The sequence below is a fragment of the Emys orbicularis genome, chromosome 2 (assembly GCF_028017835.1).
Source record: "Emys orbicularis isolate rEmyOrb1 chromosome 2, rEmyOrb1.hap1, whole genome shotgun sequence".
Lineage (NCBI taxonomy): Eukaryota > Metazoa > Chordata > Testudines > Emydidae > Emys > Emys orbicularis.
In genome coordinates, this window is record NC_088684.1 from 148,564,352 (window position 1) to 148,590,823 (window position 26,472).

Sequence of the window (26,472 nt, forward strand, 5' to 3'; positions counted from 1 at the left end):
CTCTGCTAATATCCTTCAGACAAGAATAGACATTTCTGACTTTAAACCTGATGATTCCTTTTATGATCTCATCCTTTCTTTCCTTTCAATTATTCTTCTCTATTCATCATTTCCAGCCAAGGAATTCTGTTCTTTAATCACTCCCTTAGCCTTATCTCACCTCATATCTTCAGGGTTTAGCAGCACCGCCTATGAATTCCCCAAGCTATGATTTTCTTCACATCTCTGATGGCTATCATCCTTCCTAGTTGTTCTTCTAGCCCTCTAATCAATTCTGCCTTCCTACATTATGGATATCAACGTGCACTTCATAAAGGTGTAACCTCCCTCTGGGTTTACATGTGGACCGCAACTTGGGCATCCCACAGTTAGCCTGTCATCTTTAGACATAGTTGTCCTTTTGTCTTTTTCTTCAGAAGACCAATAGAGACTATTTATAGCTGCCACTGCTCTACTTGCTCCCCAGGTTTTTTGTTCATTCTCTCATTAGTATGATATGTCCCCTTTTCCCACTGCTAAAATATCATAGCAATAATTGTTTTCTATAGCATTCCCTTCTTATTTAAATCACTCACCATGCTAACACTTTGGATATTTTTATTTTTTCTTTACTTCTTTCTGCTAATTCCCCAGCAAAACCCTCCCGCATCTGCTCAGCTAGAATCTCAGAATGACCGGTTTTAATGGCTCATATGATCACATTCCATCTTCACATTTCTTACCAAACACTTTTTCAATCCACTGCACACTAAAATAAAATCTACAGTCAGCAGCAGAAAAATCCAAGGAATAATGATTATTATGTTATTTTTTTGAAAGGCCACCCAAAAAGGTTTACACAATCTCTAGTGCTATGCTTGTCTCCAGCACCTTTTTGCCCACTTACTCGAATGCCAGGTACCTAGATGCTCTTTCTGACATTACTTTCACTGAGTCTATCTCCTCTCCACATAATTTGCTGCATGTAATATAGTGCTCGCATTTCAAAAATTAACAAACTGGAAAGCATATGCAATTATTCCCCCTCTTTTTCTCTAGAAACAGCAGATAGCTTTCTGCTATTTCAGCATGCTGTTTGTATAGCTACTCCAGCAGAAGGGAGCTTAGTGTGTAGTTAATGCACAGAACTGGGAGGGAGACGGTCTGACTTCTTGTCCAAGCTCTGCCATGCATTTCCTATACGACTTTTTTTCTTGTGAATTATCCTGTCTGATCCTTACCTAATTGAAAGGTTAAATTCATGAATATTTGTAAAGTGTTTTAAGATGCTTACATGGAAAGCACTATAAAGTGTGAAGTGTATTAATATTATTATACCCAGTTTAGGTCAGACTTTAGAGATGTTCAAAAGGTATCATTACAATTATTTTCAGACATGCCTTCTGAGAGCTATAATATTCTAGCAGATGGCTATTTAGTTATATCATATAAATGCTATTGGCCTGATTCAGCAGTGGATTACTGCACTGTGTGGTATAAAACGTGGAGTTATCGCAGGGTAAAATTGGATTAATGCAATTGTTCTGTAAATTATATATATTGTACCAGATTCACCAGTACATTCCAGCTACTTTGGTCTATTTACAGAGTAGTTGGAGTGTGCTTGGTGAATCCTGGCCCTTTTATGTCCTACCATACAATGGTAGTCTCAGCTTTATAACGTAAGAGTCAGAGTTTGCTCTCAACATGTAGCTCTGCCTCCTACCAATTTCATCAGGAGTTATGTATGTACATCCAAGGGACAGGATTTAACTGGAGGGCTGCATAGAGCAGAGTATTTACAGTTCTTCTTTCACTAGGAAATGTCTCTTAAGTGCACTGGACATGATTCTTCTCTCTTACAAATTTTCCATTAATTTGATTTATACCAGGTGTAAGTAAGAGGAGGAGAATCAGATCTGCTATTTGTTTCAGTAATGCCATGAGATACTTACCCATCTAAAATGGTGTACCATATCATGGAACATCAAAAATGCAACCTATTTTCATGGGTTACCTAAGCTGACTTCATTTTAAAATGGAAACATTGATGAAAGACTATGCAACACTAAGAGGTCTGATAAATTTGTTTCAGTATTTTTCAGTACATTACTGAACTGGCAAACAAAGGGGAAGCGAAGGATGTGCAATCATTTTGCTTGGATTTCAGAAAAGCTTTTGATACTATTCCCACAAAAGACTGATCCACAAAGATTTGATCTATAAAGACTAGTACATGGGAGAGCTATTGAAATGGATTAAAAATTGGCTACCAGATGAGAAACAAATGGTTTCTCAAGAGGTAACTATAATTTGAGAGAGGTAAAGACTAGGTAGTGTTGGAAGGGGCAGTCAAGGTCCACTTTTACATACCCTGAATAGCCTGAAAGAGGGTTTTGTTTCAAAAGTGGCTAAATGTGCAGATGAAACATAAAGGAAAGCAGCTAACACATTCAAATTGATCTGAATAAATTATTTTTGGGGGCTGATTAGACACTCATGCAATTCAGCATAGCAAAATAGAAGACAATAAGGCTGCAGGTTAGAACAAATCATAACTTGAACTGGTAGAATTATTCATTGGGAATAAGTATCAAAGGGGTAGCCATGTTAGTCTGGATATGTAAAAGCAGCAAAGAGTCCTGTGGCACCGTATAGACTAACAGACGTATAGGAGCATGAGTTTTCGTGGGTGAATACCCACTTCTTCGGATGCATTGGGAATATATTATGTAACTAAGTTAGTCTTTTTTTCTGTTTGGCTAATCTCAAGATCCTTATTGTAGGTGAGATTGTGTCTGATCCCTGTGTGGTGCATGGAGAGGGTGCAAGGAGCTTTACTTTACTTTTATGCCCCCTGCTACCACCCCTGTGCAAGGGCCAGACCCCAGCAATATCTCCTACATCCAAAGGAGGCACAAGTTTAACAGAGTTCATGCTTTGCCCCCCCAACCACCACGTAGCAACTGGCCAGGTGAACAAAGGGAAACAGGCAGCACCATCCAAAGAGGTGGTACAGCATTGAAAAGTTCAATCCCTCACCAAACCTGCCCTCCACCCCACAGCGGGTGATGTGGCTCCACATTGCCCTCAGCATGACACTATCTGGTAATGAGTGAATTGATGCAAAGCCCAAGCCTGCTCCTGTTGATTTCAGTGGGAACAGGGTCAAATATGTAGCCTTCAGAAGGACCGTGTGTGTGTGTTTACACTGCAGCTGGGAACATGCTTTCCGGCCTGAGTAGACAGACTTGTGCTAAAAATAGCAATGTGGACATTACGGCTCGAGCCCGCCTGACCTCCTGGGTCCAAGCTCAAGTGACTAACCCGATCCTCAGCTGGTGCCACAACATCCACACGACGAAGTTGCATTGCATCCGACGAAGTGGGCATTCACCCACGAAAGCTTATGCTCCAATACATCTGTTAGTCTTAAAGGTGCCACAGGACTCTCTGTTGCTTTTTACAACATCCACACTGCTGTTTTTATTGCACAAACTGGGCTAGCATGAATCTGTCTACTTGGATTGGGACGCTTGCTCAGAGTTCCAGCATAGATTTACCTTGTGAAACTGCACTGGGGACACTTTGCAACACTGGTCACTACAGGTATGGAGGTGACAGAGGTGATAAATAAAAATTATTTATTCCATGCTTAATGTGGTGTGGCTTCAAATGAAAATGGAGTCAGATGTTGTCTGTGCACCTTGAGAAACACAGCTGACGGAGCATAGCTCTCAGAAAGGCATGCTATAAGATCCAGAAGAAAAGAAATAAATGTATAGATTTTAAAAAACAACAACAACAACAACAACAAACCTAGAAGGGACCAATAGATTATCTAGTCCAGTGGTTCTCAAACTTTTTTCTTTGCGGACCACTTGAAAATTGGTGAGGGTCTTGGCAGCCCACTTAATGATCTTTCGAAATGTTGTTTGTACCGTTAGCTAACTATTGTAAAGCACTTTGGATAAAAGCGCTATATAAAAAAAATCTTAATAATAATTAACATTTTTTTTGTTCTACAAATAAAAGCACACAACTCATATTTTAATATCAGTAGTTTTATCTTTCTAATGCGATGGATGTGCCCTCTCTCCCACACCGCAGCAGCCCCTGAGCTGGGGCTGGGAAGGAGGGGGGTCTCTCCCCCACCACAGCAGTCACAGAGCTGAGGCTGGGAAGGAGGGCCGTCTCTCTCCCCGGCAGCCACAGCCCTGGAGCTGTGGAAAGTCGCCTCTTTCTCTGGCCGCCACAGTCCTGCACATCCCAAATTCCCCCTGCCCCCTCTTCTCACCCCACTGCCCCCTCCCACCTACCCCCTATTTCCCCCCAAGGCCACCACCTCACCTTACATGTGCGTCTTCTCCAGGGTCCAGGCACCTAATTAGTGGAGCCAAGCCTGCGTGGCTCCACTAATTAGGTGGGTAGCCCTTCATTCTCTTGTGTGTGACCGCCCAGGCGTGCACTTTAGAGGGAACTATCTGCTGACCACCTGAATGAACCTTACAGACCACTGGTGGTCCGTGGACCATAGTTTGAGAATCTCTGATCTAGTCTGACCTCCTGTATAATACAGGCCATAGCATTTCACCCATTTAGTCCTGTCCTGAGCCAAACAACTGATGTTTAACTAAAACATGTCTTTCAAAAAGGCATGCATTCTTGACTTTTTAAAAGTTTACAACAAGCTGTTCAGAGTTAAGAACTAATTTAACAGCAAATAATCAAAAATGGAATTTAAAGCAATAAATGTCCTATTACTTAGAAAGCTCTGTTTCTTTAGAAGCATAGCAAAAATGTAGTGCAAGCTGGCAGTTTCAAATATTTGTATTTCTACATTTTTAAGGTTGCTCTGTAACTTTTTAAAATATTGATTATAAGGAAGGGCATAATTCTTCACATGGTTTCGCTAAATTGCTTTTATATGTAGGAAAACACTGAGCATCAACTTTCCCCTCATTCATTCAGGTTGCAAAGCCATGAAGAGGTATGTAGAGTATTCACATGCTATTGAAAAGAAAAATGGAGAAAGAAAAATGGACAATTTTTACTGTAACTTCACTTCAATGTCCATTAATTTAATCCTCTCATCAGCATTCATACCATAAAGCAAAATAAAAATACATCATCATATAGGAGGAAGAAATAATATCCAATATCCAGAGTCTTATTACCCTTCAAAATTTAATCAAATAACACTCAAAGGTCCAGTTCCGCTAAGGATTCAGAAATTATATGTATATTCTCTAATTTTTCCTCCAAATTACCCTCCAGCGAGAACTCTGACAGATCTATTTTAGTTTTGGTAGAGAATGCAATTGCAACATATTTGACTTCCTTTTAATAAATCCTGCTAATTGGTCTGTATAAAACATATGTATATATGAGCATCTCCAATTTCACTCAGCTCTTAAAAGGAAATAGAGATAATTCAGCTAGTAAGTCTATAAACTGCTGCTTAAAGAGGAGGAACAGATATTGCCTTGCATGAATTGGGAATTTAAAGATCGTTCTCTCCACTGCATAATGTGTTACACCATTGTGATATAGGCCCTGATCTTACAAGTTGTTCTGATATATACAGAAGAGTGTGCAAAGTTGTGCTCCAGCACAGATTTAAGCTCTAAACAGAGGCTTCCATGCTTGGTGGCAGTATATGTCAAGCCCCTTTGTGACCACTCCCTTCTTTGTGAATGCACGGGGTAAGAAAGGGGGCAAGGCCAGGGTAGAGAATGAGCATATCTCAGGAGACATGGTCTAAAAAGAAACCTTCATCATGCTAATCAGGAACTTAGGTATGCATTGTCTCTGAGGCTTGACTCCTTCTCCTCGTTAATGTGTCACTTGCATTAATGCAATAGTGCTCGTCATTGTTTATCTTTGCCTTGGATGTGCAATACTTCACACCTATGCTGTTTGGGATCAGGAACCTAAGCCTGACCTGCAATTTGTTGCATGCAGATTCAGCAGTCCATCCACACACAATAAATTGAAGGATCAGAGTCTTAAAACTTAATTTCAGACACAGTAGCAAAAGTTATGAGCACTGTACCCCTCAAAATCTACTCTGTGCCAAAAGATGTAATAGTGTCACAAACAGCTGAGTCAGTCTCTGGTCTGGTGCCTTCCATCATCTAGATGCACATGTGGCTCCTTCTTAATTTACAGGGTTAAAAATGTACCTTGTCTAAAAGAACAGCCTTACCTTTTATCAGTTCCCAAGATGGTTTTTCAGTGTCACTAAGGAAATCTGTAGATTAGTATATGTCAAAGAATTTTCTAGATTTTCAGTTTTCTGCTTCATGTGGACATGGTCTTTAGGAATCATTAGTATAATAGAAGGTATTCCAGATGTTTGTCTGTGTTTGTCCAGTCTCCACGTGGAGCCATTTTTTCTATGATTTCTATTCCCAATACCATTTTCTTAAATGAATTCTGCATTCTATTTTTAAGTGTTCATATGAACATCAACATAAAAAAGCATGTCCCCCCAACATGCTCTTGCCTTGCTCGGTCATTTCTTGTTTGCTCTGTAGGGACTGAATTCTGCAAGATGCTGAGCTTTCTAGTTCTGGTCCAGCAAAGCACTTATGGATGTGCTTAACATTCAGCATATGTATAGTTCCATTGACATCAGCAGGACTACTCACATGCTTAAAGTTAATCATGTGCTTAAGTAATTTGCTAGGTCAGGATCAGAGTGCTTAGCACCTTTAGAGAATCGTGCTCCAAGCAAAGTAACAGCGTAACCTTTATCCCATACACCCTGCCATGACAATTGCTTTTAGGATCAGTGGTTAATGTAGATCAGTAAAAGGACAGAAAACTGATTCTGGTTGCTGTTGTCACAGGTGTCAATATTATGCAGTGATGTGGTGAAGGTATGCAAGAGAGGGAAGATAACTGGAACAAGAGAAGAAATGTATCTGAAGGACTTCCTGTCCCCAAGAAGTCCAATGGCTAGCCAAGTGGGCAGATCCCATGGTGATAGATGATTTTTTAATTCAGAACAAGAGAAGCAAAAGTATATATGTGTGTGCAGTATATGGAGCTACAATAGATAGGAAATAATCATGATACTCCCCATCACTAGACATGCCATCATTTGGAGTTCAACAGGATGGGGAATAATAAGAAGAAATAAAAAGAAATAATAGTGAGGATGCTAGAAGGGTTTGGGGAGGGATTATTTTGCAGAAAAGTTTGAAATGGCCATGCTATTCCATGAAGTATAGAAGATTAAGACATTTCAAAATGTATCTTTTAGATAAATATGCATGTTTTCTGTAATATGTATTTGTTTTTCTTTTTAGAGTGGAGAGGCAATGGTGGCTTATATCTCCTTCTTGCCACCGGGGTGAGAAGTTCAGATCTGGGTGAACATTCAATCTGCTGTCCCTTTAATATTCCTGGATCTTTGTATAATGCATTGATATCAGTGCACAGAAAGATTTATGAGACAATCTGGTGTCATTGAAACACAGACACTTGTTTATATTCAAAAACCTAAAAGAAAATAATGGTTATTAGCCAATAATAATCATGTAAGGATATGCATTAAACTCTACTGCTGTTCTGGTTTGACTTTACTCACTTCGTTCTGATCATCTATTCAGATTTAAGGAAACAAGTTCCAAACTGCTTCGTATTAGATCCTAAAACTTGAATAAGTAAATACTATTTTTTTTTTTAATTGACCACAAATTTATATGTAGATGAACAAACTGAGGTCCCTGTGATGCAGGAGTCAATGAAAATTTCAATGGGATTTGAATAAAAACTAGTGCTTTTGCTCCTCCTTCTGGTGACATGCAGAACTAAGCTGAATTTGGATACTACAGGTACTTCTGTGGTGCAAGTCACAGCTACTGATGCCGATGACCCTTCATATGGAAACAGTGCCCGTGTCATCTACAGCATACTTCAGGGACAGCCATATTTCTCTGTGGAGCCAGAAACAGGTCAGGAAGCTGATATTGTTTTCGTCTACCACAAGCTGAGTAGTTTTCTTTCTTCTAGAAAACTCACCAAAAATAGAGCAGATTTGTACAAAGCCAAGCAGTGAAGGGCTACAATGTTTCTTACTTCCTGTGTTTCAGTAACTTACAATCCTTGTAATAAATGTGAAAACCATCTATATTACAGCTACCTAAATAAAACATAAGTTACTTGTATTATTTTGGGTAGGAACTAGAAAGTTGTAATGTAGTACTAATGTTTTTGTTTCTATCATTGTACATAGAGAGAGAGAAGCTGTATTGAAGGTTCTTCACAGAGATACACAGATAATTGGATTGCATTGATAGTGGATGCACGCTTGAAAAATATGTTTTTAAAGACACATTGAAAAGACTCAGTATCGTGGTACTGTGCGTGTCAAAAATGCAGGGATGGATAACGATTGCTTACATGTTTTCCTAAAGGCATCATCAGGACTGCTTTGCCAAACATGAACAGAGAAAACAGGGAGCAGTACCAAGTAGTTATCCAGGCAAAAGACATGGGAGGCCAGATGGGTGGATTATCAGGGACCACTACGGTGAACATCACACTGACTGATGTCAACGACAATCCGCCGCGATTCCCCCAGAGTAAGCAACATTTAATAGTCCTCCTGCACAACAAAAGCTTCAGAATTAAAGAGTTAAGCAATCGCCATCTGGTTTAATTTAAAGTAAATCTAGATTATGGGGCACACATGAATAAAAGGCTTATGTACAGATTTATTCACTGTTATTAAAGTAGAAAATTAAATGTTACAGTACTCCTTTGTTCAGGGAAATGGTTACATGATCAAATATAACAAAAGGAAACCTGGGATACCTTTCAGGATTATTTGGGGGGGGGGGGGCAGAACCATAAGAGCATTAAAGCAATTCTTTCTTTCCTGTTGCCTATAGATTAACCATTTTTAATTCTTACTGGAAAACAAAACATGTTTTAATTTTAGCAAGGAGGAAATAGGTGCACTGTAGTCCCTGCTTAAACATTTAATCATGAAGACCCCAACTCTGGGGAGGAATTACCTGAAGGAAATCCAGACAGATCTGTATTTGTATGGACACAGTGCTATAAAAAGCTGATATGCAGAGAACCTCACAAAGTGAATGTGAATGGCATTTAACATCGCTGTTTTTGACAGCTTAAACTTATCAAAGCACTTTATACTGCTTTTTTAACCTTTTTGTGATAGTACAGCTTTCAAGCCTTCATAGTCTCAAACTAGAATAGGAAACCATTATTAGCCTCTATTTATGTAACCTGTAATTGTTAGAGTCTTTATATTGCAAACTTGTTAGAATATTCCTTGAACATTCTTTGTGGTAGGATGGTTTACGTAGGTGAACATTTTACTACCTATTTAAAACATTTTGCATATATTGCAGCCAGAACATTTATAGAGTACCCAAGATTCTGTAACAGCAAATAATTCCCATTCTTCTCTCCCACTACTTTTATCCTGGTGCAACTCCATTGACTTCAATGATGTTATGCCTGACTTGCATTGGTATACAACAGAGGAGAGTCAAGCACAATATCTCTGACTTCAACAAGTTCATTACGAAATAGCAGGCAGTGCATAATTGTCTTGGACACACAGGAAGAAAGATGAGATGCAGGTGATGTGGTTTAATTAGGCCACAACTTTATTAGGCTAGGTCTACACTACAGCGGGGGGTCGACCTAAGATACGCAACTTCAGCTACGTGAATAGCGTAGCTGAAGTGGCGTATTTTAGGTCAACTTACCTGGCTGTGAGGACGGCGGCAAGTCGACCGCTGCCACGCCGCCGTCGACTCCGTTACCGCCTCTTGCCATGGTGGATTTCCGGAGTCGACGGCAGAGCCATCAGGGATCGATTTTATCGCGTCTTCACTAGACGCGATAAGTCGATCCCCGATAGACCGATTGCTACCCGCCAATCCGGCGGGTAGTGAAGACGTGCCCTTAGCTTAACTCCTCTGGGAACTGTCCAGCAATAACTTGCACAGTGCAGGTTATGATTCCCGCCTTAATCATTTTGCACCTCATGCAGGGCTGTCTTTAGTCCCCCCACCCTTCCACAGCTTGTTCCCAGCATGTTGTTGGCACTCAATGGCAGGGCTGGTGAAAGATGGGCTTCGCCTCGCTGTGCCAAATGTTAAGAGCCCCAGTTCAGTTGTCCAGCTTCTTCATGGAATATCTTCCCTTAAGTTCACTTCCAACTCCTGCTGATTAGGGAACTGTATCCCCTCTGCAATCAGTGCCTGCACGAAATACCTGCCACAAGGAGGAGCCAGGAATTATCTTGGCTTCCCTACTCCCTCGTGCACAGGGACCAATTACTTACTTGAGCCCCACTTTGCCCACCCACCAGCTCAGGTGATTCTTCCCACCCCTTGCTGATCACTCCCCTCTCAGCCCTCAAGGGAGAGGGAACCCGTAAAGGAGCAACTGCCCCTTTTTCCTGCCAGTCCAGACAAAGCTTCCCTGCTTTTGAGATTGCAGGTGTTGCATCTAAATTCTTTACTGACACAGGAGAATCAGGGCCATTACCTCAGACTTCAGCACGTTCATTATGAAATAACATGCAGTGTATTTTTCTAAATTCTCTGCTACCACTGCAGTTAATATGTAGCCATTTGTCTACTGTTTGTATTTAATAGCATGTGACTACATTGAGAAATAACTTCATCTGAAAATTCAAAATAGATAAATCAAAGACAGTTCTGGGTACTTACAATTATTTCCCCTGGGTAGAATTTGCCACTCACCTGTCACTTGCTATCTACTTTCAGTTTTCCACAGCGATTCTTTTGATATGTTAACTTCTCTGTAGATGCATATTGTACATACAGGATCGTGGCACTTCTGATGCTTTGTGCATGAAAGTATTACATCCTGCTGGTCTCAGCAGTTTTGCAGACTACTGCAGAAGATATTCTAGGTGCTGTCTGCACTACAAACTGCAGGGCAAAAGCCTCATAGATTGGCTTCAGCAGTTATATTTAGTACAGTATTTAGGCACTAAATATAGATGCAGCTGCTTATATCTGTTTATTCCTTTCCCCCCCCCCCCCTTTACCACGGGCCAGACTGTTGTCTTGAGAGTCTGCGTGGACTTTATAGAACTGCTATAACTGAATTCTTCATTGAATACCTATGACTTTTTAGCTTTTATATTAATTGTATTCACTTGTGGCCTGATCCAACTCTCAGAGAAGTCAGTAGGCATCTTTCCATTGACTTCAAATGGAAGTGATTATAAGGCCCTTCATCTATAGCAAATGTTTACTGTATTACTTTGCAGTTGGAGATATTTTTATGGCTACCCCTCTCTTTCTGCTGATACCTGCAACTGCTTTGTTAGACATCGAGTACATTACACCAGACACACACAGATCTTAAAGCGTTCATGAAATTGATTGAAAACTTGCCAGATTCATGACACTACTAAAGTAGTATTGATTTAAAAAAATCTTTAAATTGCATCTAAAACTTGCAAATAAACATTAAAATGATTCTTGACTTCTTCATATGTCTATGAGCTTAAAGAAATTGACAGTCTCTTACTATGTTAATGAATTTATAATCATAAATCTGTCATATTAATCAGACATTTTTTTCAGATTCATGATTTGGACAGTCTCACTAGATTCATAAATTTATTAGATAAACATCTGTTTTCTGAAACCAGTGAAGACAACACTGATGTCCGTTATGGAGTGTTTACTGCGGATACTTCAGGGTACTGATCACTATTAATAACCAGTGAGCTCAATCATCAGCTGCAGGCATAGGTCATTTGGTGCAGCTCAGTTGGGAGCACAAAGGGTACCCAGTCCTAGACCAACCTGGTGCTGGTCCCAGGGTATAAATTAGAGTAACCTGATAACAGCCACAAGGAAGTGGTCTGGAAGATGGGGAACACCAATGTGCTGGAATGCTCTGGTCACACCCCTTTTTCCATCCGTAAGGAAGGAAGGTTGAGTAGGAACATGAGGATCACCATATGATGGAGGAATGGCCAGCTAAGGTGGCTTTAGCATCACTTTGTGGCAGCAAAGTGGCATAAGTAACTTGAGTGCAACCAAGGATTGGAGTCCGCATATACCACTTCAGCATGTCAATCCACTTGTGATTTTGACATGGAAAAAATGCATTTTGTGATGGAAAATAAAGATGTGTTATCCTAGAACAGCCACATGTAGAGAATATAAAGAACTAATTAGAGTACTGTGAAAAATGAAATGCATAACTTCAGTTTTTGTGTTGTGTTTGGATTGTTATGACTAACCAGTATTTGATGATGGTACATTGTCATTACATATCCCAGCAAATTATTTAGGTTTTATTTAGGTATTAATAGGTTTCACTAATAAACTGCTCAGTTAAGCTTTTAGTAAACGTGTCCCTTAGGGAACTGATTTCAGAGCTGTGGACAAATCCAGCATGTTGGTTTGGTTGTGATTTTTGACATGACTAACCATGATGCCATGAACAGCTGCATTTCAGATAACTCATTATGCAAAAGCATCCTTTTGTGGAACATTTAGAGAAACATGAACATCTTTCAAATCCCAGGCCATTTCTCAGAGAGCTCATGCACAATTTCTCAAGTGCTCATCTCATGATTGGGAACAACAGTTGCTACTAAGACTTTAGCTAAAGCTCATTCTGTTTAGTTACAAGATGATGCAAGTGTAATTAGACAATTCTACCTCGGGTCCCATGTGATATTTACCAATAAGAATATCCAATACAAATTCAGTTACATTAGCCAGCTCCTATGTCCACAATTGAATTTAGAAATTGATGGGATTTGTGACTTTCAATGGGCCTTTTGCTCCTAAATCCCTTAAGCGCTTATGTAAATCTCTCCCTTATGCTACAAAAAATTGCCTAGTTTCCCACATGGAGCATCCACAAGCAGATAACTGTCACTTTGGGAGCAGGATCCCCACTGTTGGACAGACATGTAACACTAGGTTTTGAGCTGCTGCTGCTATTTTTCAGGAAATGGGCTTAAGCCACAAGCATAGAATCATAAGATTAGAAGGGACCGCAAAGGTCATGTTTGGATCAATTCACACACTTTCACTAACTTCAGTTATATTCAGAAGTGGAGCTTTGTTTTGGGATCATCCTAGCTGATAAAAACAACAAAGGTCTTTTGTTTGAGTTCTCTGGACCCACAAAGCTAGTGCAATTCACAGATCTTTCCCCTCTGTAATTTAAATCTAAGTTGTTCTGGTTGAGCATAGGTGTAGCAAGCGATAGAACTTTAGAAAGGTTATTAGGCAAGAAATTATAGACTGTGCTATAGCTTTTGGTGTGAGAAAATAAGCCCAGATAGCAGCAGAGCTTAAACTCTCCCATGCTAACATGTCTCTGTGGCATGCTACACACAAGTATTTTAGTATAATACTCGTTTTGAGTATAAGTATTACAATATTGTATAGTACGTGCTCTCATTTTTCTTTATTTGGATTGCAGGTCAGGGTCTCGTTGTGCTAGGTGCAGTTCAAACACATAGGGCTATATAGTGTGTTGGGGTAAAAATTTCAAAAGCACTGGAGTGATTTATGAGCCTAAGTCCCATTTTCAAAAGTGACTTTAGAAAATGTTACCATTAGACTACATGCCAAACACAGACATACACACACACTCTCTCTCCTCTCTGCCCCTCCCTTATGCAGGCTAATTGGGCCTGGACGCACAGGAGTAAGTGGATGTGGCCTGCTCACTATTTCCCCTCCCCACATATATACTCCAGAGTAGATGGACAAGGAGTCGGTGGAGCTCCTCCCATTCCCTCCCCCTCTCACCTTTAAATACATTGGCCATCACAGCTGAGTGGATGCAGGAGCGTCATAGTTGGCTGCTGGTACTGGTACATAGTAAATTGCTTACCCTCCAAAACGAGGAGGAAGGAGGCGTCTCAGACTAGTCTCTGAGGCACAGTGCCTGACAGGGCTATATAAGCCTGTGTGTTGCCAATTATGTTCCACCTTTTGCTCTGATTTGTGCCTAAAGGCACAATCTAACCCATAGTGAGTTCATGCCCCAAAGAATTTAAACTGTAAGACAAAACAAACAAAAAGACAGAAGGGGTGGGGGAGTGGTCTGATACTATGGTGATGAGGGTTGTATAAGTACCATAGACCAGGTCAGGATGATGATATACAAATATCTTGGTAGTTCCATTTATCTCCCCCACCCCTAGCCCCCATTCCAAATAGCCCTTCAAGCGATCCATTATCTGTTGGGCAATGTATTATAGGCATTAAGAAGTGGACTTGCAAAGGGATTCAAAGGAGTGGAATTAGTCTGGCTTTGGGGATGGTGTTCTATGTATTAAAGGCAGTGCAGAACAAAGTTCAACGAGTGTTTCTTATGCACCACAAAACATTTTAAAATTTTAAAATGAAAAACAGTTAGAACATAGCTATATTCATTGAAAAAAATAAATTAAAAATTGAAGTAACTTCTATAGTCTGTTTTAAACACCTAAGAATATGGAAAATGAGACTAAATGTTGCCATTGCACCCTTAAGTCTTCCCCTTCATGTGTACTTTCTCGTGAAATGTTATGGGACATATGGTCTTTCCTCACGGTCTCTCACAGCACTGAATAAATATTTATTTTATAAATATGAGCAGTGGGATTTCATTGTCATTTTTGAACCATTAACAGATTATAGAGAGATTATGTACTAATGTAGCAAAGTACACAGATTTAAATATTACAGAAGGGTAATGAAAATGACAAAGTAAATATGAGCTAAATCATGGAGCTGAAAACACTGAGGTGCAAGAGTGTCAAGAAACACATTAGTAAACAGAGCTAAGTGCACTTTGGTGATACAATACTCAATCACCATTGTGCATCCTGTAACGGCATACCCCAAACCCCATGAATCTATGAGAAATGTAGTTTGACTTAGTGTTCTGTCTTCTGTGGTATGGTGGTTGATGGCTTTTCACTAAGTGGGTACAGTCTAAAGCCAATATGTCAAAGTTTAAATTACATTGGGCAAACACTATATAATAACTGGGATAGATAAACTACTTCCTAAAAATAAGAATAAGCTTGAACCTCAGTCCTATCCCCACAATGAACCAGACGGTTTCCTTGATATTGATCTCCTCAAAAGGAGTCCACTTCTCCCCTGGCAACCCCTATTTAATCTTTCTACCTTTCTGTTAAGTATCAGGAGCAACCACCAAGTGACTTGCCTTGGTCTTCCCACAGCTTTATTGACAAAAAATTCTTGTCAATTCTTCCCAATTCTTCTTATGCCTTTCTTTGGGGGAACATGTCCACCACTGGCCTCCCTTAACGATCCTGCTTCCTTGGGGGCGCATCACCATCCCACAATCACGGAGAACCTAGATTTCTAGTCTGCTGGGCCCAAGTCAGTTTTTTCCCATTTCAGAATTCTGGCACATTCTGCAACAGTATTAGCAAAAGGAGAATGGATTTAGATGGGACAAGATTAAGGGATAGGAGAGAGCCATGGACTTATTTTTAGTGAGGGAATGAGATTTCAATAGGTTTGGATAAGCATCTGAATGTTTGGATGCTTTCCTCAACTGAAGCTCCAAACCTTGGAGGTTCCCCCATTACTAATTAATATAAGCTACATATAGACAAAACAAGCAATGCTAAAGTACTTGCTACTGTGATCCTGTCAGATCTCTCAAACTCAGAAATGTTTGTATTTGCATGAGAGACCCACATGGAAAAACCAAAGTTTTTCAGGACTTGGGGTTGCTAATTTATCAGGATACATCTCATCAACAAACTCCTCTGCATCAATACTGAATCCATGCCGCACTATGATGTAAGGCATCACTGTGTTACTGGATGTGCCATCTTGTGAGTGTCATGTTCATCTCTTATCTTTGTACAGTAGTTTTGCCTTAGATAATGTAAACTTAATATTCCCCCTAGTTCACCATGCTTAGCATAGACAGTGCCTAGGAAATATTGTGGTAACATTACTTAGTTAACTAAAGCCACTGGAAAACAAGGTTTTTAAGGGTAGTCAGTACATAGTGTAACTATCTTAGATTTCCTCTTTGAAGCAGTATCAGAGGGGTAGCCGTGTTAGTCTGGATCTGTAAAAAGCGACAAAGAGTCCCGTGGAACCTTATAGAATAACAGACGTATTGGAGCATAAGCTTTCGTGGGTGAATACCCACTTCGTCAGATGAATGTGGAGATTTCCAGAGGCAGGTATAAATATGCAGGCAAGAATCAGTCTAGAGATAACGAGGTTAGTTCAATCAGGGAGGATGAGGGCCTCTTCTAGTATCTCTAGGCTGATTCTTGCCTGCATATTTATACCTGCCCCTGGAAATCTCCACTATATTCATCTGATGAAGTGGGTATTCACCCACGAAAGCTTATACTCCAATACGTCTGTTTGTCTATAAGGTGCCACAGGACTCTTTGTCTCTTTGAAACAGGGTATTGTCATAGCAGCATCTGTATCAATTTAAAAAAAAAATCCTTAAAAAAAAAATGCTGCTTAATGCACAATGTGGCAAAGGGTTTTTCCTGCTCAAGGTCCTGGCAGATGAGGATAATGACCTCTTCCTACACTTACACATTAATGGCATAGATAGGACCCAGAATGCTGGACTGTATAGTAAAACTCTGTTTTATTTCATTGTTGATATTTATTGTTTTACCGTCATGGTTGTTTGTCAGTACTATGCTAAAGCTGTAGGGATGCTGTTGAGACAGTTTAGGTAGTACAATACCAATAAAAAAGGTTTTGTTTTTTTGTGCATCCAATTTTAACAGTAGTGCTGAATGTTTAATTTGCTATAAAAATTGATTTAACAAAACTAGCTACCCTTTTTTTCTCATGGGAGTTTCATGAGCCGTTTGCAGTTTCCTGGAACTTGTTTGTTATTCAGATTTATTTGCCATATCTTCTTGAATGTTTTACCATATGGATTGATGATAAATATTTGAATTTCAAATGGTCACTTATGTGTGATTGGTCAGAGAAGTCAGGTGATTCTTTTTGTTCCTTGACAGAATGAAAGTGAAAGCACTTCTCATGCAAATATATGCATGTGAGAATTTAAAATCTGGTTTCTGTGAATAGTTATGCAGTTGGCTTTAAAATATGCTTTTTGCAAATATTTATGCCAGTGAAATTTTATAACTAGAATATGAAAATGAAAGCACCAAGCATAGTGCCAATTTGATTCATTTTAAAAGTACAAATCAATACATATTTTTTACTTTATTCACCAAATAAATAGTAATAACCCTATTTAAATTTTTCTGTGGTGTCAAAGTAAATTTAAAAATTAACTAAAAAATGGTTCTTTCTTCAAGGAGCTCAGTCAGGATATCACCCTTAGTATTTAGAATCTGAAAAGTGTTTGCCATTCAATTATAAGGATTTTAAAATAGGTCTACTTTGTGTCTTAGAATTAAATGTCATTTTAGCAATTGGGTATTTTATGATTACAGCCCTTTTAGTATTAGGCATAAAGTAACGTGTAACAAAGAAATTATACTATAATTTTTGTTTTAAAAATGAATAGGAATGTTTAGATAATGCGCAATAGATAGATGCTTTTAAGGGGAAAAAGTCCTCTGATTAATCAAAGGAAAGAATTACATTTGTGAGTTTCCAAGGCTGTAGCTATGGACAAAGGAGTAAGTGAAATAAAATGATTGTGGGACACATGAAAAATGAATATTCTGTATCTATAATAAATACCTATCCTACAGAGTATGATTGAATATTTTGCATATTTAGTCATACAGAAGTAGAGTGATTATTAGTATCTGAAACGTACTAACACTATGTAATATTATATTAAAAGAACACTAAGGTTGCAAAGTCAAGCATGTAGGTCAGAAAATATCAGAATTAAGTTTGTCTGCACCACTTTAATTTGTCCCACTTATCTATATGCATTTATATAGATTGCATAACATAACCTAGGAAGTCTATGGCAGAGCCAAGAATAGAATCCTGTTCTCCCCTCTCTACTGAATGAAGCAGAATTCTTGCAGAACAAATAGTATATGATAATATAATTAAAGACTGTATCATAATGCACTTTCTAAAACTTGCTGTGCATATCTTAACTTGTTCTGCTTCTTTTTCTTTGCAGACACCATCCACCTCCGCATTCCAGAATCTTCCCCAGTTGGCACTGCCATTGGCAGTGTAAAAGCCACTGATGCTGACACTGGGAAAAATGCAGAAATGGAATACAGAATAGTTGATGGCGATGGAACAGATATGTTTGACATTGTGACACAGAAGGACACACAGGAAGGCATCATAACTGTGCGCAAGGTGTCTATAATCAGTAACAACCACTGAATGATTTTGGTATAGAGGACTGATGTAAATCCCAGTGTTGTACATTAAACACATATAGAAACAAAAGTAGATCATATTATGATCACCCTTAAAAGCTCAACATTTGCAAGAGCTACCACACAGCTGTATCTTAGAGCTTGTACTGTTTCCCCGTACTTAGAATAGGAAATAATTGGTATTTGAGCTATCACTGAGAAGTAGGAGTATAAAGGGCCATCTCCAATATACTACACAAATAGCTCATAACAAAGAACACATTTCTGGACTAATAATTATGTGTGCTAAAGCTTTTGGACTTTTAAGGGTTCGTGCTCCTCTTCATGAATGAAAATGAATAATATTGCCCCACAAATAACAGGGAAACAAACTCACTGTGTGTGTATTTGTGAAAATATTCACAAGTCAATTTTTGTATTATTCAACCAGTTCTAATTGAGGATTTCCAGTGCACCTTCCAGTAGTGAACAACTAACACACAATTGAACTTCTACTACTCCACCCAAAATGTAGATTAAGGGCCCCATTCAGCATTAATTATAATGAAATTTAAGTACATGCTTGAGTGCCTTCCTGAATAGGGATGGGATATCTTAGGACTTGTCTTTGTGTACAGTGCTACAGTGGTGCACCACTGCAGCTGTGCCACTGTAGTGCTTTCGTTGAAGATGCTACTACACCGACGGGAGAGCTTCTCTTGTCAGTGTAGTTAATCCATCTCCTGGAGAGGCGGCAGCAATGTTGATGGGAGAAGCTCTCCCATCGATGTAGCGCTGTCTACAAGGAGGGTAGGGGGGTTAGGTGAGTAAAACTATATCGCTCAAGGGTGTGGATTTTTTACATTTGAATGATGTCATTACACCAATATAGATCTGTAGTGTAGACCTGGCCTTAGGAGCTGACAGGTAAGCACTTGTTTAGGTATTTTGTTGACTTGGGGTTTAAAATCATACATGTGGTGGACTGCATTGCTCAGGGGATTTGGTAATGAGCTGCAAGGCCTTTCACTTCCAACTGATGGGTTCATACCCAGCTTGCATCATTAGATGCTGCAAATTATTATTATCAGATAGCCATTTCTGAGTTTCAGTTCCTTGTGGACAAATTGCTGCATTTCAACTGGTATCTTCAGTGGCAGTCTCAGTAAAAAGGCATCGAGAACGGGCTTGGAGACATAATTACTCTTCCTTCTACTCTGATTTCTCTTCATAACTAGGTGGAGCAGAGAAGGAGGAGGAAAGTTTCCATTGCCTTTACTATACCTCTTCTGCTGATACATAGAATATTTAAATCCCCAAAGCTGTCAGTCTGGCATCTTTCATGAGCACTAATTTTATAAGTTTTAGTGGGGAGGGGAATTTTTAAATGAGTCTCTAGAATCCATTTTGATAAGTGAAAACCACGGGTTTGATATATCCCCGTTGTTTTGTGTGAGCTAATGAAGTCTGCTCTGCAGTCAGACAGGTAAATTCTCAGCCTGCTCATTCTCTATATATCATTAATTAGCTACCACTTTTCATCTGTGACAGTTGCAGAGAAATTGGGGAATGGAGTTTCTTGTCTACACAAAATGGATTCTAATTATAACCCCGAACCCTTCTCTTTTCATTTTAAAAGTAGCTGCTGACAAAATGTCAAATCTATTTTGCAAAAAATTCTCTGATCTTGGATTCATGAAATTCAATGAAAATGAGCAAGATTAAGTACTGATTTTTCCCCAGTAAGGTTTTAAATCTTTGGTTCAAAATAATTTTTTTTTGCAACATTACAGTTGGCGGCTTAGGTCTGTTTAAATTTATTTCTCCTTAAACAATAAAACTCAGACAACTGTATGTACATGCCTTTTCCACATAAGAATGGCCACACTTGGTCAGAGCAATGGTCCATCTAGTCCAGTATTCTGTATTCTGATAGTGAATGATGCCAGATGCTTCAGAGGGCATGAACACAACAGGGCAATTATGAAGTGATCCATCCCCTCTTGTCCAAGTCCCAGCTTCTAGCAGTCAGAGGTTCAGGGACACTCAGAGCATAGGATTGTATCCCTGACCATCTTTACTAATAGCCAGTGATGGACCTATCCTCTGTGAACTTACCTACTTCTTTTTGGAACCAAATTATCATTTTGGCCTTCACTGCTTCCCCTGGCAATGAGTTCCACAGGTTGACTGTGTGCTGTGTGAAGAATTACTTCCCTATGTTTGTTTTAAAATGCCTGCTGTTAATTTCATTGGGTGATGTCTGGTTCTTGTGTTATGCGAAGGGATAAATATCACTCCTTTATTCATTTGCTCCATGCCATTCATGACTTAGACCGTTCTGTTAGCTTTTTTGTCTGCTGCTGCACATGAACAGATGAACTATCCACAATGACTCCAAGATCTCTTTCTTGAGTGGTAACAGCTAATTTAGACCCCATCATTTTGTATGTATAGCTGGGATTATGCGTCCAGTGTGCATTACTTTGCATTTATCAATATTGAATTTCATCTGCCATTTTCTTGCGCAGTCACCCAGTTTTGTGATAACCCTGTGCAACTCTTCACAGTCAGCTTCAGACTTAACTATCTTTAGTAATTTTGTATTGTCTGCAAACTTTGCCACCTCACTGCATACAGCTTTTTCCAGACCATTTATCAATATGTGGAACTGCTCTGGTCCCAGTGCAGATCCTGGACTGTGCTATTTACCTCTCTCCACTGAGAAGACTGACTATTTATTCCTACCCTTTGTTTCCTATCTTTTAACCAGTTACTAATCCAGGAGATAACTCTCCCTCTTATGCCAAGACTGCTTACTTTGCTTAAAAGCCTTTGGTGAGGGACCCCGTTTGTTTGTAGAACTTTCTCAAAGAATTCGAATAGATTGGTGTGACACGATTCCCCTTTACAAAAGCCACTTACTCTTTTCCAACATATCGTGTTCATCTATGTTCACCTTCCTGCAAATGTTTCCTGAAGAAATTTGGCATTATGGCCCCGATGCTGCAATTGTTCCACTAGCACAAGTCCCATTCGCTTCAATAGAAAGGTCTAGGTGTGGAATGCTTGTCAGATTTGATCCTGTATTTGTGAAACATCAGCAAAATTCATTGAACAGTTGCTAGGTTTGTAGGTGAAAGTTTGTACAGAAAAATCTGTTTTGAGAATAGCAATTAATACGTTTCACTTTTGGAATTTTTTCAGATTTACACTAAGCAGTTCTACCTAGCTGCAGGTGCTACTGTAATACAAGTACCGGTAATAATAAGTGATGATTCCCACTGAAGTCAATGGACATTTTGGTTACTTAAGGAACTGGGTCCCTATTCTGTAGAGCTGTGGAAAACGACTCTCTGGATTTTCCTGTGAGGTTCTGAGTGCCATTAGCACCTGTTAATCACAGTGGAGTTACACCATTTTACATCAGCTGATGATTTGGCCCATTATATCTTTACTTCCCCTAAGTATCCAATGCATACAGTGTAATTTAATAAAGTTTATCTCTTTTTTTCCTTCCCCATAGCCACTGGACTATGAGACGAGAAGGCTTTATACACTGAAAGTAGAGGCTGAGAATACCCATGTGGATCCACGATTTTATTATCTTGGGCCTTTTAAAGATACTACAATTGTAAAAATCTCTGTGGAAGATGTGGATGAACCTCCTGTCTTCAGCAGATCCTCTTACCTTTTTGAGGTGCATGAAGATATTGAGGTGGGGACAATCATAGGAACTGTGATGGCACGGGATCCTGATTCTGCTTCAAGCCCTATCAGGTAATGTCATGGTCTCTCTATATACCTCGTGATTTAAAAAAAAACAAAATACAAAAACAAACCAGAAAATGTGTGGAGAAAATGGTTTCCCTTTCAAATTGCAGTTGATGAATGTTGAGGTAGCTTTTGCACCCTGGGACTGGGGAGCGGAGAGCAGGGATGAATTTCTGAGGTCTGAAGGAGAACCACCCTTCTTCTGTACAACTACTAATGTCCACAAGGGAGAGCCCCTCACCTGCAGACTGTAGGAGATACACAGGAGGTGATCTTTACCTGGGTGCATGCATAAGCTCCCTGGTAACTCCTTAGGCAATTCATCAGCCCTTCTGAGCCTCAAAACTGTAGAACTTCCCTTGCTCTGGGCCTATGCAAGTTGATCTACCCTTGCCTCCTACTGTGAGCCTTAGGGTCCTCATTATTGCCCACCAATACATCTCCAGGAGGCTTGCTGGCACCATCCCAATTCTCCACCACCACGTTCAAGCCCTAGATGAGCCTAGGTAAGCTTTCCAGGCCCTCCTGTGCCTAAGCGTGTGGGGTTTGGAGACCCCTGATACGCCTATGGTCCATGGGAGGGTGGGGGTTGTTGAACCTCCTAATATTTTCTCATGTCAAGCTCAGGGGACCCAATGGTAGGATAAAATGCCACTCTAGGCTACTCCCCTTTCTTCTATAATCCTGCTAAGGTCCATCAGAGCAGGTCTTCCTTCCTTCATTGAGCTGAGTCCACTAAGTTTTACCACTCTCCTTTTCACTTGGTTCTGCCGCCCCTCCCAACAAGTATAAACTTTAGAAGAGAGACAAATTACATGAAGTAATATGTTTTAAATAGCTTTTATTGGAGCAACTTTTGTTGGTGGAAGAGACAAGCTTTCAAGCGTCACAGAGCTGTTCCTCAGGTCTTGAGAAGGTAACAAGGCTGTCTAAACTAATTACAAGTCAGGACAGATTGATACACCTATGGGGTTCACACATGTTGTAGGAGACCACTTAAAATAAAGTGGACAGGTAAGGGTTAGCAGCTTGTGGGGTGTGTTACAAACTGTTGTAATGAACCATAAAACCAGTGTCTCTATTAAGTCTGTATTTTTTAATGTCTAACAAAGTTAGGAATTTACATTCCCTGGATAGTCTTTTGAAAGTATTATGCAGCTTTCCTTTGAGGATGAGATCTGAGAGGTCATACATGGAGTGATCTTGTGTGAAAAGTTTTCACCGCAGGTGGTGATTGAAGACTATAATAGGGGGTTTGGGGAAAATTTACTTTAGGATGTGATCCCCATCGAGTATGGGATGTGATTGTTTAATGATACCCCATATGGGTTCCAACATGGGGCAGCACGTGACAACTAGGGGTGTGCAGTCAGTGGAATTTTTGTTTGTATTGACACAGGTTCTCCTGGGTATTTGGGTGTTCCTTTCCATTATATCATTTACCTCTTAGGTAAATGTGTATCCCAGACTTTCTCTGCAGAGCTAATTCTGTGGTATCCGAGTACCTGGCTGTAAATAAGATTTCTTGGTGTGTACGTAAATGTAGTGACCTGTGGGTTTCTTGTATATAGTTGTTTGTAGGGTGTCAATATTGAAGCTGATCATGATGTCCAGGAAGTTGATGTTGATGTGGGTGTATTCTAGAGAGAGTTTGATGGATTGGGTGGTAGCTGAAATTCATGAGGAAGTAAAGGTTGTCTGTCCAGAAGATGAAAATATCATTGATGTGTCATGTACAACCAAACCAACAATATATTGGAGATGCATTTGTATATTGCTGGTTTTGTGATGCATTTTTCGACAAATTCTTCCTCAAAGTGGCCCATGAAGAGGTTGCTGTATTGGAGAGCCACCCTAGTACCTATGACTGTTTCCATGGTTTGAACAAAGTGTTTGTTGTTAAACAGGAAGTTGGTGTGGGTGATGTCCAAGTGTTGTACATTGTCTTGTAGGAATTTCAGGCAGGCAGCAATGCCCTCATGGTGAGGAATGTTGGTGTATAGTGAGGTGACATCCATGGGGGCAAGGATGGCATTCGGGGGTTGTTAATATTGCAGAGTTTCTGGAGAAAGTCAGTAATGTCTTGGCACAAGTTGGCCCTTTGTGCTGTGAGTGCTTTGAGGAGGATTTCTGAGAGTCCTGATATTCCTTCAGTGAGAGTACTGTGGCCAGATTATGATGGGTCTGTCTGGGTTCCCTTGTTTGTGTATCTTGGGATGCATGTAGAAGGTCCCTGGGGAATGAGGCTGTAGAGCTTTTTCTTGGACTGTTTGGGGAAGGATTTGATGGTATCTTTAAATTCCTTTGTGAACTGGTGTGGGGTGGTCTTTGAGTTCCTTTTAGTAGGTGGTGTCAAGAGCTTTCTGTTGGCCTCGTTGATGAAGCCATCAGAATCAAAGACTAGGATTGTGCCTCCTTTGTCTGCACTATGGTGGTTGGATTTCAGGGACTGCATACCAATCCTTTCTGTGGTAGAGAGATTGTGGAGGATGTAGTGTTTCTCTGACCACTACATATTACTCCAAATATGCTGAACAGCTAAGCAGACCTCAAAAAACTGAGGAAGTATCTCCTGCACCTTACATATTCCAGAATGGAACACTTCAACAAGAAAATATAACATGCTCCCACATACTGGATGGAAAAAAAAATCAGGAAGCCTACCTGGAGTCCATGCAGGAAACCCAAACCAATCTCTGAGCACTAAGCTTTAGAAGACTATTAGGACTTTGGTCGCATTTGACAAATGTGTCAAAATATGTGTATGTCTTGTCTGATTTACTTCGAATATGGTAGACACAAAGCATCATTTACCATCTATGAGGCCAGTATTCCTTTGTTTGTAGATTTTGAAGGATGGTAAAACTGGGCTTGTAAAGAAAACTGAATTGCAGCCTCACTTATGACGACTACTCTGGGTGGAAGAGTAAGATAGCAGATGAAAATTTTGAACCTCTAAAGCACCCAGTATTGACAATGGATTTAAATATTTCTCCTTTATCCATTCTAACTTCATGTGACAACTGAAAATCTAAGTAGTCAGGTTTTAGAATCTGTGATCTTAAAAGGAACAACATTGGTGGTTTCACTTGTGTTGTCTCTGACGCAGCTTGATGAGTGGAACCACTTCAACAGAATAAGCTATTTGCCCCCATCATGCTCTATTATTGATATAGCATAATAGACTGAAGATGCTGTCACATCATCACTCTCTGTCATGTTAGTGTTTCTTCCACTGAATGACAGAAGGTAATTCAGTACAGGCAAGACATGTGAACTAATGGGAGTAATGGCAGAGCTTTAAAGAAAAAAAGTGAAAAGTATCAATGAGTCTTGATTTAAGTTGTTCAAGGAACAGATCAAGGCAGGACTTTCCACATATGTGGTAGTAATACATATACATGTGTATGATTCTTTACCTTTTTTGTTATTTCTGTTTTCTGCTGGAAAAAACTAACAAACAAATTCCATAGTAGGGGTCAAATTCAGCCCTCCAGTGTGCATATGTTGACTCTATTAATTTCAGTAATAGCCTCACACTTCTATTCAAAGAATACAGCTCTTCAAAATGAAGATTATAACATTTTAGTTACTACCAAACCATCACCAGACAGCTATAGAATAGCAGATATTACAGGAGACAATAGCTAATATTTTGCCTTCTTTATTTAGACGGGTTGTGTGCTTTTGTAATCAGGTTAGCCTGGATAAAGCTTTAATGAGATTTGCTATTTAAAAAAGAAAAATTTGGGCAGCTTAAGAAGTTGCCTATGTTTCTTTTTTCTTCTTGTTTTAACTAATGGAGATGAGCTGCCCTCTTCCAAAGCTTGGTGTAATCTGAATCCAGGTCCAGATCTGCATTCTACATGCAATCTTTACCTCTAAAAGGGTATGCCTACACATCCTGGGGCAGCGAGCCTCCTTGTCCAGTTTGAGGGGCTTGTGGGCTTGTGCTACTATGCTAAAACTAGCTGTCTAGATAGCACTTAGAAATCGCAGCTTGGGCTGGAGCTCAGGCTCTAAAGCCCAATCCTCTCCCTAGGTTTCTGAGCCTGAGCTCCAGCGTGAGCCCCAATGTCTACACAGCAATCTTTAGCATAGTAGCGCATGCCCTGTGAGCCTGCGTTTGTCGATCTGAGCTGGGAGGCTAGCTGCTGCAGGCTGTATAGGCACACCCAAATAGTCCAAACCAAAGCCAAGATCCAAAGACCCCTAATTTTAGGTAGGATTCAAAATTCAGTGTTGTATCTGAATTCTGTAGCTCAGGTCTTCCCTTTCATAGAAATACGATTTTTAAAGTGAAAATAGGCTACAACTACAGATAAACTGTGTGGCCTGCTGCTTCCTGTGGCACTATTCTTTTTTTAACAGACTTGAGTAACAATAGGGCTATT

At 39.8% G+C, this 26,472-nt stretch overlaps 1 protein-coding gene across 1 annotated transcript in view; it reads left to right on the plus strand.

Moving 5' to 3' along the window:
• LOC135874675 (cadherin-10) overlaps positions 1-26,472 on the plus strand; it is a 111,602-nt gene that overhangs the window by 59,391 nt on the left and 25,739 nt on the right. The window contains exons 3-6 of the mRNA XM_065399575.1: positions 7,824-7,943; positions 8,406-8,573; positions 18,115-18,302; positions 21,831-22,084. Of these exons, the coding sequence (XP_065255647.1) occupies positions 7,824-7,943; positions 8,406-8,573; positions 18,115-18,302; positions 21,831-22,084 (730 nt within the window). The remainder of the gene's footprint in view (positions 1-7,823; positions 7,944-8,405; positions 8,574-18,114; positions 18,303-21,830; positions 22,085-26,472) is intronic.